At 38.7% G+C, this 12,912-nt stretch overlaps 3 protein-coding genes across 4 annotated transcripts in view; 1 reads left to right on the top strand and 2 right to left on the bottom strand.

The window, feature by feature from the left end:
- The window catches only part of LOC117205899 (probable G-protein coupled receptor Mth-like 1), a 153,925-nt gene extending 147,151 nt beyond the window's left edge, over nt 1-6,774 (top strand). The window contains exon 7 of the mRNA XM_033444726.1: nt 1,942-6,774. Coding sequence (XP_033300617.1) covers nt 1,942-2,275 — 334 coding nt within the window. The 3' untranslated portion in view covers nt 2,276-6,774. The remainder of the gene's footprint in view (nt 1-1,941) is intronic.
- Nucleotides 6,775-7,664: 890 nt separating this feature from the next.
- Nucleotides 7,665-12,042, bottom strand: LOC117205898 (protein MTO1 homolog, mitochondrial). 2 transcript variants are annotated; one of them, XM_033444724.1, is made up of 10 exons: nt 12,027-12,042; nt 10,143-10,370; nt 9,776-10,075; nt 9,518-9,694; nt 9,034-9,441; nt 8,770-8,942; nt 8,240-8,680; nt 8,053-8,156; nt 7,909-7,969; nt 7,665-7,844 (listed from the first exon to the last, which is right to left on the bottom strand). In XM_033444724.1, exons 2-10 carry the CDS (start codon nt 10,351-10,353, stop codon nt 7,710-7,712), a joined length of 2,010 nt encoding a protein of 669 aa, XP_033300615.1. In that variant the 5' UTR covers nt 10,354-10,370; nt 12,027-12,042; the 3' UTR covers nt 7,665-7,709. The 2 variants fall into 2 exon arrangements, with proteins under 2 accessions (XP_033300615.1, XP_033300616.1); XM_033444725.1 differs by lacking the exon at nt 12,027-12,042 and adding an exon at nt 11,862-11,986.
- LOC117205900 (MKRN2 opposite strand protein) lies at nt 10,422-11,864 on the bottom strand. Its single transcript, XM_033444727.1, has 2 exons — nt 11,414-11,864; nt 10,422-11,322 (listed from the first exon to the last, which is right to left on the bottom strand). The coding sequence occupies exon 2, from the start codon at nt 11,160-11,162 to the stop codon at nt 10,560-10,562; it is 603 nt and encodes a 200-aa protein (XP_033300618.1). The 5' UTR covers nt 11,163-11,322; nt 11,414-11,864; the 3' UTR covers nt 10,422-10,559.
- Nucleotides 12,043-12,912: the final 870 nt, after the last annotated feature.

Genomic DNA, 12,912 nt, shown 5'->3' with positions numbered 1-12,912 from the left:
ATCTGTATAAAAAATTTGAAATATCAAAAAAACAAGGACGCGTTAGAAATTGTCTACTATAATTTATTGTGGAAAATTAAATAATAATTATAAGCTTTAGATTTGTTACTATACTTGTCAGATATCTGGAATGTTTTTATATTGAGATGGAATATAGTAAAAAGAGCGACTTTAAAAGAGCTTTGTATAGAGTAGACCACCGGTTACAAATAGTTAATTGATTTCAAATAAGATGTAGTAAAATCTAATCGACAGCCGGTACATTAAGATTATGTTTCTGCCTTTGGTGGTTTTATTTCCACTGAGCATTAAACCGTAATTATCATAATACATATGCGTAACATGGTCGCGTGGCATCTCGTAATAGCTGGATGCAAGAATCTTCTATTTTCGAGGCGCCGCCTAATTGTTACGAGCGGGGAATATGCAAACATCTCGCGGCTTGCAACCGGTGGTGGTTCAAAAATAACGCGGCGATCAACGAGAGAGCGGAGAGGTAAGCAAAGCGGAAAAGCGTCGAGTAGAGTTGGCGTTCTCGCGTGGAAACGGCTGAGTCGACCTGATTCGAACTTACTTGCATGGGCCAGTTTCGCACATGGCAACCTGCTAAATGTGGCATCGGGAGGGATCGATTATAAAAGTCGAATCTGCGAGGCGAATTTCGTATCAAAATTTTAAAGTTTTCGTTGGATTATAGACTCGACAAAATCGGATACGCCAAGAATTACTAACTAAAATAAAGGCTTCGGAAATTCTTGACTACAGCACGCTATAGAAATTTGTGCAATTAAGGATCTGTATAAAAAATTTGAAATATCAAAAAAAAAAGAACGCGTTAGAAATTGTCTACTGCAACAAAAAATACAGATTTTATCGACGTTCAATTATACGTCGTAAGTTGGAAAACATTGCGACAGCGATAATAAAGATTGGGCAACCACGAAAGTACTAAAATGGGGAATGGCAGGAGGGAAAGAGGACTCCGTGGTCTTTATAACGCTATAATTTCGCGACACAACACCGTAACGGGCTGCGAATACTCAGCCGGAACGAATTAATAATGCTTTGACTTCGACCACAATGCGATGCATACATTACTCGTGGCGGCGCAACGTGTCACGCTGAACAAACGGATACGTTTGCGGCCTGATTTATGTTCATCGTAATTGAACGTAGCGCTAATTGAATCGGGTCGCTTTTTGTCGCCGGAAATTCGTCGCGGTACCTGTGGCGTCGCGGCTGAACGATATCCCCGTAACACGAATAAAACAGCATCTTTACGAAACATGAAAAATAACGTTCCTATATGCTGCGCGTATAACGAGAAAGATAAATGTGCAGAGAATTTTCTTAAACCAACGTGTATCTCCATAGATCTCTGAATCACTGCCTTGTCATTCCTCGTTCTTTGAATTCAAGGCACAATAACCGTCATAAATCAAGCAGGCCAGACCCAAAAAATTCCTTTCACGCGCAACTGATAATAAATGCTTAAGATTCTCCGAGCAATGTGTCAACTACGCGAACCCGTATTCCCTCGGATGATCGCTTTAACCAATTCAATTATCCAAACCATCGACGAGTCTCCCTAAATTCTAATCGACCTTGTGGATTCTTTTTCTCTTAACCCCAGTGTGGGCAAGTGTCGAGTAGACATTTCTATATTTCTTTTAACAACTTAATTGATTTCTAGCGATGGTAACATAAAATCGCTTCAGAGCCGAAGAAAGTGCAAACGTTTGAAATATCGAAGCTTGGAATTTGTTTCGTGAAATTCTGTTCATGAAGATACGAGTTTGTAAAAAAATCCGACATCTAATAGGCAATCTCGACCGGGAGTCCCCTATAGAGTTTCTAATGCGACTTCTTCGAGCACTCGATCATCTTCAAACTAAATACTCATTTCCTAGCTCTGACGAGGATCTAATGTTTCTGTTTCAGAGCCGCACTGGGCCGTGTGTGCATGAAGCTGGTGGTCGTGATGGGCGTCACCTGGGTAGCCGACGTGGTCTCGTGGGCAGTCGGTGGTCCTCAATACATCTGGTACTTCACCGACTTGATAAACGCGTTCCAGGGCGTGCTGATCTTCGCGGTAGTTGGCTGCCAGCCCCAGGTCCGCGCCGCCTTGAAAAGGATCTGCAACAGGAATCCGAGGACCAACGCTGGAAGGCAGGGAAACGGACTGAGCACCACCAGTCACGGAATGCCCAGCATGGGCGACAGCGTCATTCAGAATCCGAGCACGAAGACCGCTCCGCTGGAAACCATCTGCTAAGCGACTTCTCTGACCTGCCGCTTCCGACAGTCGAGCTTCTCTGACGGCGTGCTTGCTCTGTTTAGTCCGTTGGAACCGTCGCTGTCGGTCAGTTTAGAGTTACTCGACTCTCAAGCAGAGAGATCGAGACAGGATTCAGTGGACGGGAAGTCGAAAGCGTGTGTTGGAAAGAGGCAGATTCGCGAATCTCGTGAAACACGTAAAACAGACGCGGAAGTCCACGAAGCGGAAGAACACTGTATACGAAGCGACCAGCGTGAAAAGCATCGCATTGATGGATCACTACCAAGAAGCAGCATTCTCTTTTCTCTGTTCATAGTTCGTGCGATTCTTAATACGAACGCCGTTGATACTTAATAATACGATCGTCTTCGAAGGAGACAGAGAAAAGCTTCTATATCTACTATCCGTTCCCGATTCGCGTTGCAGGGTCGACGACCTCGAGGCCGTGAACTTGAAATAACCGGACTTCCCCGTTCCGGATGACTTTGTGACTCGACGAGTGCCGTTTCACGAGCATTGCCCGTATACAAGTAGGCCCGTCCAAGTAGGACTCGACTCGCGTCAAAAATCCTCGTCTACTAAGAAAAGAGGTCGTCGACCTTGGGAGAAGTACAGTCGCCAAGAACGCGTTTGCTCGCCGCTCGTGTCCCTGCGGACTAAACGCGGGGAAAGCGGTAGAACGCGCGAGCTGTCACTTTGAATGGTTGATTGTCTCGACAGGGAACACAATGGAGAACAGAGAAAACAACGCGAAGCGACAAATATTCATAGAGACACCCGTCCTGGTTCGAGTCCCCTCTCGAGAGAAAAGCGCGTTCCCAACGACTCTCGGTCCAGCTTTCACTCGCGTCGAATTTCCTGTTATCGTTGCAATTTGTAATTCGCGCCACTCTCTGGATTCATCCGTCTTTTCATCTCTCTAACGATGATTCGAAGCGAGAGTTGCGTTGTTCGTTGTCACCGATCGCTCAGAGATTCGTCGTTGAATCAACCAGGCCGTCGTTAACGCGCGTAGGAGCAACCAGTCACTGTCCATCGATTATACTCTGAGCGAAGTTAACGAGATGATGTGTGGCCGATACGAGACACGCTATTTCGGTATTAACAAACGGCGCCGGACGAGGTCGATTACGAGGGAATTTTTCGCGCGACAGTAAATACGATCATCGATATTAATACATGGTCGCTCGTTTTGCTCGTTTTTAAGCGTCTGACGTTCTGCTATTCGCGATCACGCGTCGATTCTACAAATAAATGACACATCGGGACCACGAAAATTTCCCAATAAACGAACGACGTGTATGACGTGTTCGATCGATGAAATCGCAACGACCTTGACCTGTGTTCGCGAGCACGCGTCAGGTGAATCCGGAACTTTCTTCGCGGCACGTCCTTCGTTATTCATCGAGCGTGCTTAAGGCCACGAGCGATCCTTCTTCAATTTCCTTCGGCATAAATTTGCATCAACCGACTACAATCGTGGCTACCATTAACGCGTTGCATTAGGAGTCTTGTAGCGTAGTCTCGTCGACGTCAGTCGAGCATCATTCTCTTGAAATACATTCAACGTCTCTTTATTCCACTTCTTTCGTACGACTGCCGGATCATCGACGACTTACATTTATCGATCCACGGCGTTAATGGCGTTCTTTCGATCATGCTATCTCGACAATGGACCGCGAAAAACACAGAGGGGCTCGAAGAAAAGCAACAACACTGCCAAAATCAATTTCAATGACAAAACTCGAAGCAATTTTTCGCCTCATGTTGCAGTAATTTTGATGAGATTTTACAATATCGCTAGTTTGATCGTAAACACAACGAAGCATCGTTCGCACATGTCCGTTAGGATAAACCATATTCTTTTTGATACTTTTAATACCGTGAAAATGATTTTACACAGGTGATGCGATAGGGACAATGTAAGTCGATCTAAAAAGCAATCAGTTCAATTGAAGTTGAATCGAACGAGGAGAGTGTTTTTTTTTTATACAGGTGAGTCACGCTTTCACGAAGTCATACGTAGGTAGGTCAGGGCATAATGGACGACAACTCGTGACAATACACACTAGGAATTCAATGCCTTCTGAAATGCCTTCCAAACGTGGTGTTCAACGTGCCGAATTGTATACAATGGGAAACCAGACGGAGACCAGATGAAGTCTCCCGTCTCTTTCGGTTCTCGCATCGCGTGCGACCGTGCGAGATTACCATTTCTCCAAGCGATTTCCGGCGTAACTTCCGATGACATTCCACGACAGATTCATTCACCTTGCAGCGATGAATTAATCACAATTACGCGTCAGTGTGCGATAAAATCACGACAAGCGATGAATATTGATATTCTTGATTTTTTATCAGTTCGCAAAACTATTTCTTTACGGTAGAGTCTTTTTCTCTTCTTTTTTTTTGTCATCAGTTCAATTCCAAATCAAGTGCTGAGTCGTTGCGAATGTCATGGGAAATCGCTGAGTGCGATAACACGCACCGCATAAAAACCGTCTCACGTCTGCGTAGAATTAGTACCTCGCACTCGAGTTTGCTATTCTTTAGACCACACGTTCGCGCGAGTAACTCTGAACGCGCGAGCGGGAGTAAAGTAATCATTGTCATTGTTTCTTCAGGTGCATCCAAGAGACTGAGCCATGTACCCCTCCGCTCATGTTAATCGGAAACTATCTGAATTCTCTGCGAAGATACTCCACTACTGTTTTCTAAACAGATCTTCCTCCCTGAAATGGTACCAAAGCTTACGCGTAGACTCAATTTCTCAACAACGTTTAAATCGAAAGCTTCTCCTTTTAGAAAAACCTTATGAGAGTTTATATGATCTTCGTAGAGTGACAGATCGTTTCTAAAATCATATTAGTTCCTTTTCTTCTTGTATGAATGAGAGTGGAGCGCAAAGTCGTCAAAGTTTCGTCGATAAATATTACGTGTTCGAAAACGGAAATTCTTGATCTTTCGTTTCTCGTAAATAATGAAACTCGTAATTGTTCGATTCCTTGTCGACATTGTTGTCCATGCGGCGTGCGTGTCGTGCCTGCGTGTACGTAATTGCGTGACAATGCGAGCGTGTGAATGGTACTGTGTAATTAGCGTATTAACGAACAGTAACTTCGTTATAAATCCCTTGCTATGTATAATCGCGGCCGAACAATGCGTAACGAGCCGGCGACAGTCGTAGCAGCTTTTCCGTTTCGTCCGCTCGTAATTCATCGCGATGTGGACTAAACCATCGCGTTTATTTTGCATCTGGCTCGATGACGCGAGTTCAAGGATCAATTAATCTCGCTGGTGATCGAGTCTGCGACAAATCGACGATCGTCAAGCTCGTACGCATCGATCGTTCCCCGTCATTGCATCTCCTTGTAGATAAACATTTTCTCGTCATTATGTTACTTGTAATTATACGGTAAGCGCATATAAGTTATTCGTGTCCGTCGTACGCGACCAGCTACAAGATTTAAGAATAATACAAGCCACTTTGAGAAATTGTTGCTGGTCGTAAGGATGGATCTCGATGTACATTAATTCAACATTCAGTGTAGTCGACGATAATTCGTTAGGTAGTTAGGGTAATCGATGAGCAAAGAGGAGCAGCGTAGCCTTAAAACTAATTTATTCGGAGTAGTCGTTGTTGACGTATGAACAATAAGAGAAACGTAACATTTAGTATACACGTACATACACGTAAACGTATAAACATACACGAAAACTTGCCAGTATAGAGAATTAGAATTAAGAAGGGAACACGTGAATCACAGCGAGAGCACGATGGAGATCGTGGCAAGAGAAAAAGAAAAAGAATGGCTCTGGCGATCGTTCCGGGGGGAAAATACCCGCGATCGGCCAACGCGTTTAAACGGTTATTGAGGACCGCGTGCCTTCGCGTAATTTACGTGCGTGCATTCGCAGCGCGGAAAATCCAATGTTGAATTTAACATGGAGAACGTTCCCAACCGCGGTGAAACGCGCTTGGTATGACAACCGTGGTCATTGGGATAGATTAGAAAGTCATTGATTTGGAATTTTATAGAAAATGCATTGTCCAAAATTGAACAATTAACACTAATTTAAAGTTATTGATAATCGATTCGACATTGGATTCTTCGCGAGGTAGGAAATTTCGTAAATTTGGCCAAAATAGTTCTTCACTTTTTGTATATTTTTTACCGTGATAGATGAAGAATGAAACGAAGGATTGTTGTGCGGAAACTGTTATATCGAGAAGAAGAAGGTTGATTCTTCGGAGACACGGAGGCTATTATAGGGAGACAATAGTATTAACTCGTCGTGCGATTTAGAGGACGAGTTTGTGGCGAGCTCGTATTGGCTCGATTAACCATGTAGAGAGAGAACAGCCGGATTACCATGGTAGAGAAATTTATAATTACAACGACCCTGTACTACGGCCGATCGTACACCATTCCTGTACAATGTATCGTAACAGTATTTACTATTGCACTAATGGTAATAAAGAATAACTGTTAGTACATGTTTTGTTGCTGTTTGAAACATCGATTTATTGTCCAGTAGATTTATTTTCTAATCCTTATATATCCTCAAATTATTCTACTTTCTTAATTTGTTTTAGCTCCTTGTAGACAAATATAGGGACATCGTGAAATTTCTACGACATATAGATGTCAAAGTAGCCCTCATCTTCTCGATCTTAAAAAGCAATAAATTTCATTTAGTTCGTTATAAAATTTGAAGTAATGCGAGGGTACGTCGCGCGTGCCTTCAGCGAATAAATTGATTACGCGAGTAATCTCGTAACGACGTTTACCCTGGGTATGCTTCATCAATTCGGTAGTGAGAAGTTTGAAGCTGGACGAACCCCTCTTAATTCAATCAGGCAAACTTCCCTGCTATGGACTCTGACATTAGTTGCGCCAGCCGAAATGGAAACTTCGACCGCATTGTAAGTTAGAGACAATTACTCTAGTCTTATTAAACGAGCGTATTTCCCAAGTAGCCGCAATTGAGTTTCGTCTCTTCCGCGTAAATTCTCACTACGGGATTCGTATGCGAACCAACCGATACTGACACGCGAGGTATTAATAATTTCGTAGTGTTTCGAAATTCGAGTAAACACGGAGTTTCGATAATTCTTGTCAAACAAGTGTAAGCAAGTTTCTATTTAAGGAAGATTGATGGTTGCTGGCACGATACATCCGGTGGTTAAACAGGAGGGCAACAACCTTCCATTTGTTCTACTCTTAAGACGAACGTTTAAGGCTGATAGTTGAGTGACATCTTAAGAATTGGGGTCCGTCTTCGAGTCTGAATAGACTCCAACTTTGTTTAGTTCCAGACGTGCATGCAAACGATTTTCAATGGGTTTTTTGTTGTTGATATGCACACATTAAATAAACATACGTAAAGTATATGATTTGATCGGCTATTTATTTTAGTTGATTTGCTATCAAAGTTGATTTGTTATTAAAGTTGACTTCCTAGCTCTATTCTGTACATTTTCCTGTATATTTCTCCGTATATAATTTATTAAACGAAAAATAGCAGGTGGAGTGACTCCTTGAATACGACTGGCTGCAGCGATCTATGCAGAAAAAATAATAAGGATAATGACTGCGAAAATTATGAAGATTTATTTCTACACTTACTGTATATGGTTGAAACTCAGAGAGTTTTTCTCTTTCCTCCAGAGATAAACTTAATTGAGGTCTATATCGGAACACATTCAGTCATTAGTAAAGATAACTGCACTTAATAGATATCGCAATTTATATTTCAGATAATTAACTTACGAGCTATAGTCTATGGATGGCGGGATAAGCATCTGTTCGTTTTTGCGAATTTCACTGATTTCTTTCTCCATTTTCTTTAAGGAATCTGCATACAATGCTTCTATCTATAAGATTAAATAGATGGTCATAATAAAAGATGATAAGCCGTACTGATTTAAAAATATCACTTGGAACAAAATATCGCTACCTTTAATCTTCTTGAAATAATTGGATCATCTGCGAGATGTCCAAAGCGATCAGGAAATGCTTTGATAAATTTATCAACGTCATAAAACTGCATCATATCAAAACCAGATCTTAAATTAGGATTCTTAGAAACTGGAACACCCAGTAATTGACACCACTTTGCATTGCGATGAATTTCATTTTTAAACAACTCTATATTTTCTGTTAGTTTGGATAAAATTTCTTCTGTTTTTATCATTCTTTCCTCTGATACGCAACCACTTTCATACCCCTTTTTGGTAAGCCTTTGATCTGCATTATCTGGTCGTAGACTTAATCGAAATTCTGCACGACTGGTGAACATTCTATATGGTTCATTTGTACCAAGTGTAGTAAGATCATCAATGAGTACACCGATATAACCTTCTGTTCGACTTATTATCAATGGCTTTTTATTAAGAACCTAGTAAATAGATTATTCAACGAAATAAAACAATGAATTTCTTCGTTATTAACTTAAAAAGTTCATAATAAAAAATGGGTGATAGAGACCTTGGCCGCAGCATTAACACCTGCTATAATTCCTTGTGCAGCTGCTTCTTCGTAACCAGTTGTACCATTTATTTGCCCAGCAAGAAATAGCCCTGGAATCCTTTTGGTCTCTAACGTAACATGCAATTCTTTTGGGTCAATATAATCATACTCAACTCCATAACCTGGTCTCACTGCGCATAAGATTACAACGTTATATTAATATATTTAAAAACATGGAACGTCAGAATATACATATGTATATCATAAAGGGAACAGATTTACCCATTTTCGCATTTTCTAATCCTGGAATACATTTAATAAGTTCTTCTTGTTTCTCTGCTGGAAGTGTACATGATAATCCTGAGGGGTACATTATGGGTGAATCTAAACCTTCAGGTTCCAGCCAAATTTGGTGTTCATGTGTATTAAACCTAAGAACTTTGCTTTCTATACTTGGACAATACCGTGGTCCTGTTATCTCCTCTGTAACGTGTAAATTACAATGCATGTTGTCTTTTACAATTTTTGAGACAGCTTCGTTTGTATATGTTAGATAACAATTTATTTGTTGTTCTACAGGTAACCAGACAGTATTATTCATGAATGAAAATGGCGTTGATACTTCGTCTGGTTTACGTACATCACATTTGGAAAAATCGATAGTAGATTTTTCTAACCGCGGTGGTGTACCTAGAAAAATATTTTAAAACATGAGAACATTTGGAGCCTGTAAAGAAAGTATATAAAACATGATTATGACAATTACCAGTTTTTAATCTTCCCATTCTAAATCCAATTGTTTCTAACGTGTTAGCTAATCCAATGCTGGGTTCATCACCGAATCTACCAGCAGGTCTTTTTTCTAACCCAATATTAATTTGACCTTTTAGAAAAGTACCTGTTGTTATGACGACTGTATCACTGTATATTTTTGTCCCATCCCCTGAAACACGATTTTCATAAATATTTTATTTGTTTAAAAATTAATAACATACATATATCCAATTTAAAAGAATAAGCATACTAAGAATTATTCCATGACAACTTGGAGAATCTCCATGTACAATTAAATCTTCCACAGAGGATTCATATATTTGTAAACCAGGCGTATTGAAAAGCTCCTTCTGTATGTGCTTTTTATATAAGACACGATCAATTTGAGCTCTATATCCCCATACAGCTGGCCCTTTAGAACTATTTAGGATTTTATAATTAATTCCAGAGATATCACAGATACGGCAACAAACACCATCTAAAGCATCTATTTCTCTCATAAGGTTTCCTTTTCCAATTCCACCAAAGGATGGATTACATGACATTTCTCCTATGAAAGTATTGTCATAATTTTTATTCAATAATCTTTAATATTAAAAAAGAAACAAAAGTGATACCTATTGTGCTTTTCTTATGAGTAACTAATAATGTTTTTGCACCCATCCTAGCAGCTGCTGCACAAGCTTCTGTTCCAGCATGACCACCACCAATAACAATGACATCAAATTTATATTGATGATTGTTTGATGAAAGATTTCTTAATAATTGAAGAAAACCTCGTCTATAATTTCTGCCTAATGGAGGCAATCTGATCTTGTTATACTTCATTGTATTATCAAAGTATTCTAGGATGAAAAAAATGAGCATTTTATTAAACATGTACTAAATGATTTATTGTAATAATTATAAATATATAATATGTGTAAAAAATATACTCATATAATGATTTTAAAAGGCAAATACATAGAGATCTATATAATACCAATAATACATATAAATCTATGTAGAAAGCAAATATAGAAAATGAACTTTTCTTAAGATATAAAAAATTCATTATTTTCTAATTTCATAAATAAAAAATTATATGTAAGAGCATCTCTAAGTTTTGGTAATATTAACTTTTCGCATATAGTTTCTTTATTCGTAAAGTTCATATTCATATATTTCAAATTATTTATAAACTCTATAACGAAGTTAAAACAATTCATCGAGATTTCATCATAATTTTCAGATTTCCATTTCGAGTCTTTTAACATTATTTTTAATGTTTCATTCCAATGACTGTCCCAAGATGAAGGGATTACATTTATCGCAATGCAATTTGTCCATCTTGAACAATCATTTAGTATTAAACCCTCTTTGTCGTATTCAAAAACAAGGCCATTCATGTTAGTTATTCCTATATGCAAATCATTTACGATATGATAATCAGTTAAAAAATTGCCATTAGCTGGCCTAACAACTATAGAATTTGGTTCACACGCTGCATTTTTATATGGATATGGAACAAGAAAGGGCATTATTTTATATTCTGTAATACATAATTGACAAATTGGGCATATTTCTGGAACAGCTTTACAGAATATGCTTTTTGAACAACAATGACGAAAACACAATATTTTTGAGTCACAAGCCATAATTTTTAACCAATATCAATAATATAGTTTTGTTTGAAATGATGACATTGTATACAAGATGTTAGGTTATATCGCACAATTTAGTGACGAATGAAGTTATCTAGAGAAACACAGTCAAAATCCTGCTCTCTAATCTCATTTTTTACGCATGCGATAAGGGCTACAAATGAAATACACAATTTTAAATAAAAAAAAGGATAATGCAAATTATATTTGTAACAGAATAGTATGATTTCGAGAAAGCACATTACCTGTTATAATTTACTACATTTAACTGTGAAAATATCTTTATATCATTAATATACATATATTCAACTTTAATTTATTTGTTTATATGTATATCTATATTTTTACGGATTTCTCAACAAATACTTCCTCCACATCAATAAGATAAAAGCTAGAAGATCACCATTAACCGTTTATTACATATCTCAGCGTATACTATACCGCCGACGAGGTACAATATGGGTCAGAATCATATAAAAAAAACTGTGGTCTGGACCACGATCATATAAGCAGATTTCATAACTAGGCTAAACCGTTCAAAAATTGAGTCGTGTCTAGTCATGAAAAATTAAAATCAAAGGTCAATAAAGGCAGAGACAACAAGATCTGTGCTATTTTTACACAATGGCGTTACACGACGAATCCTAATCTCTCGATTGAAGTACTCTACTGCGGAGAAATTAACGAACATCCTTCGATCACTAAGAGCCTTATCTCCTCCATTAGAGTTTCAGATCTGTGTATACGATCGTGTGATGAGAACCTTCTTATCTTCCATGTTGATTTTTCACAACTAATTACGACTCAATTTTTGGACGGTTACCCCTAGGCTTCGGCTATATGAGTGTCGAGACTTACAATCCTATTCTTAGTTAATGTTATCGTGGTGCCGTTTGTTCCTTCCATCGTGAGTCGAATCTCAGTCGACAAGTCGAGAGACAACCGGGTCCAGGCTACTCCTACACGATGGCGTTAGTCAATCAACCCTCGTTTGATTAGAGCGCCTTACTGCGGATAAATTGAACAACATTTGCCGCCGCCTAAGAGCCTCATCTTTTCCACGAGAGTAACTAGACTTGTATACGACCGTAGTTCTGTCTTATACGTGCCTATAGCACAGACAAGGCTTTGCACCTCATTGGTGCCTATACTTTATTTGTAACTTTATGGTAATGTCATATTAGAAGTTAGTTTTAATTCCAATCGCTGGAGGTACCGTAATCTCATTCTGTGCTGTTTCGGTAACGTTGGAAATGACACTAAAATGGTAAATGGACTCTAGTGACCCCGAAACCGTGAACAAAAAGGTACGTTGGGTAATAGGTCTATTTTGCACTTTGTTGGTGCTAATAGATCTATTCTATACCTGATCGGTGACTGTATACTCGTCTATATACAAAGCAGTTTATCTATTATCAACTAGTCATAATTGTAAAGTAAATGTTGTACTTTATCCATTGCAGGTAATAATTAATTAAAGAATTATTTTACATACAGTGATAAATACATATTCATATATATTGTTGTACTCCTATATCATGATTAGGCATCTCGAAAACAGATATCTCTTATTTAAAATATATGGATTTCATTCACAAGAGTGTTTTAGATTTTATCTAAATCCATATATGATATAGTGATTTAATAGTTTCATATACACATATAAACACATAAAAATTTGTGTAGTCCTCTTTTATTAATCGGAAACATTTTTATCTCAGCGCTCATTTTCACTTGCAATTTC

Source organism: Bombus bifarius, unplaced genomic scaffold, assembly GCF_011952205.1.
Source record: "Bombus bifarius isolate JDL3187 unplaced genomic scaffold, Bbif_JDL3187 scf7180000007996, whole genome shotgun sequence".
Lineage (NCBI taxonomy): Eukaryota > Metazoa > Arthropoda > Insecta > Hymenoptera > Apidae > Bombus > Bombus bifarius.
The sequence above is the reverse complement of the archived record's forward strand: the minus strand, read 5'-3'. Positions and strand labels throughout refer to the sequence as shown.

Excerpts from the sequence above, each read along its gene's own strand:
- LOC117205900 (XM_033444727.1), bottom strand. The coding sequence starts at position 11,162 with ATGGCTTGTGACTCAAAAATATTGTGTTTTCGTCATTGTTGTTCAAAA.
- LOC117205898 (XM_033444724.1), bottom strand. The coding sequence starts at position 10,353 with ATGAAGTATAACAAGATCAGATTGCCTCCATTAGGCAGAAATTATAGA. Across the intron at positions 10,076-10,142 it reads TCATAAGAAAAGCACAATAG|GAGAAATGTCATGTAATCCA; the intron begins GTATCACTTTTG and ends ATACTTTCATAG. Across the intron at positions 9,695-9,775 it reads TTGTCATGGAATAATTCTTA|GGGATGGGACAAAAATATAC; the intron begins GTATGCTTATTC and ends ATCGTGTTTCAG.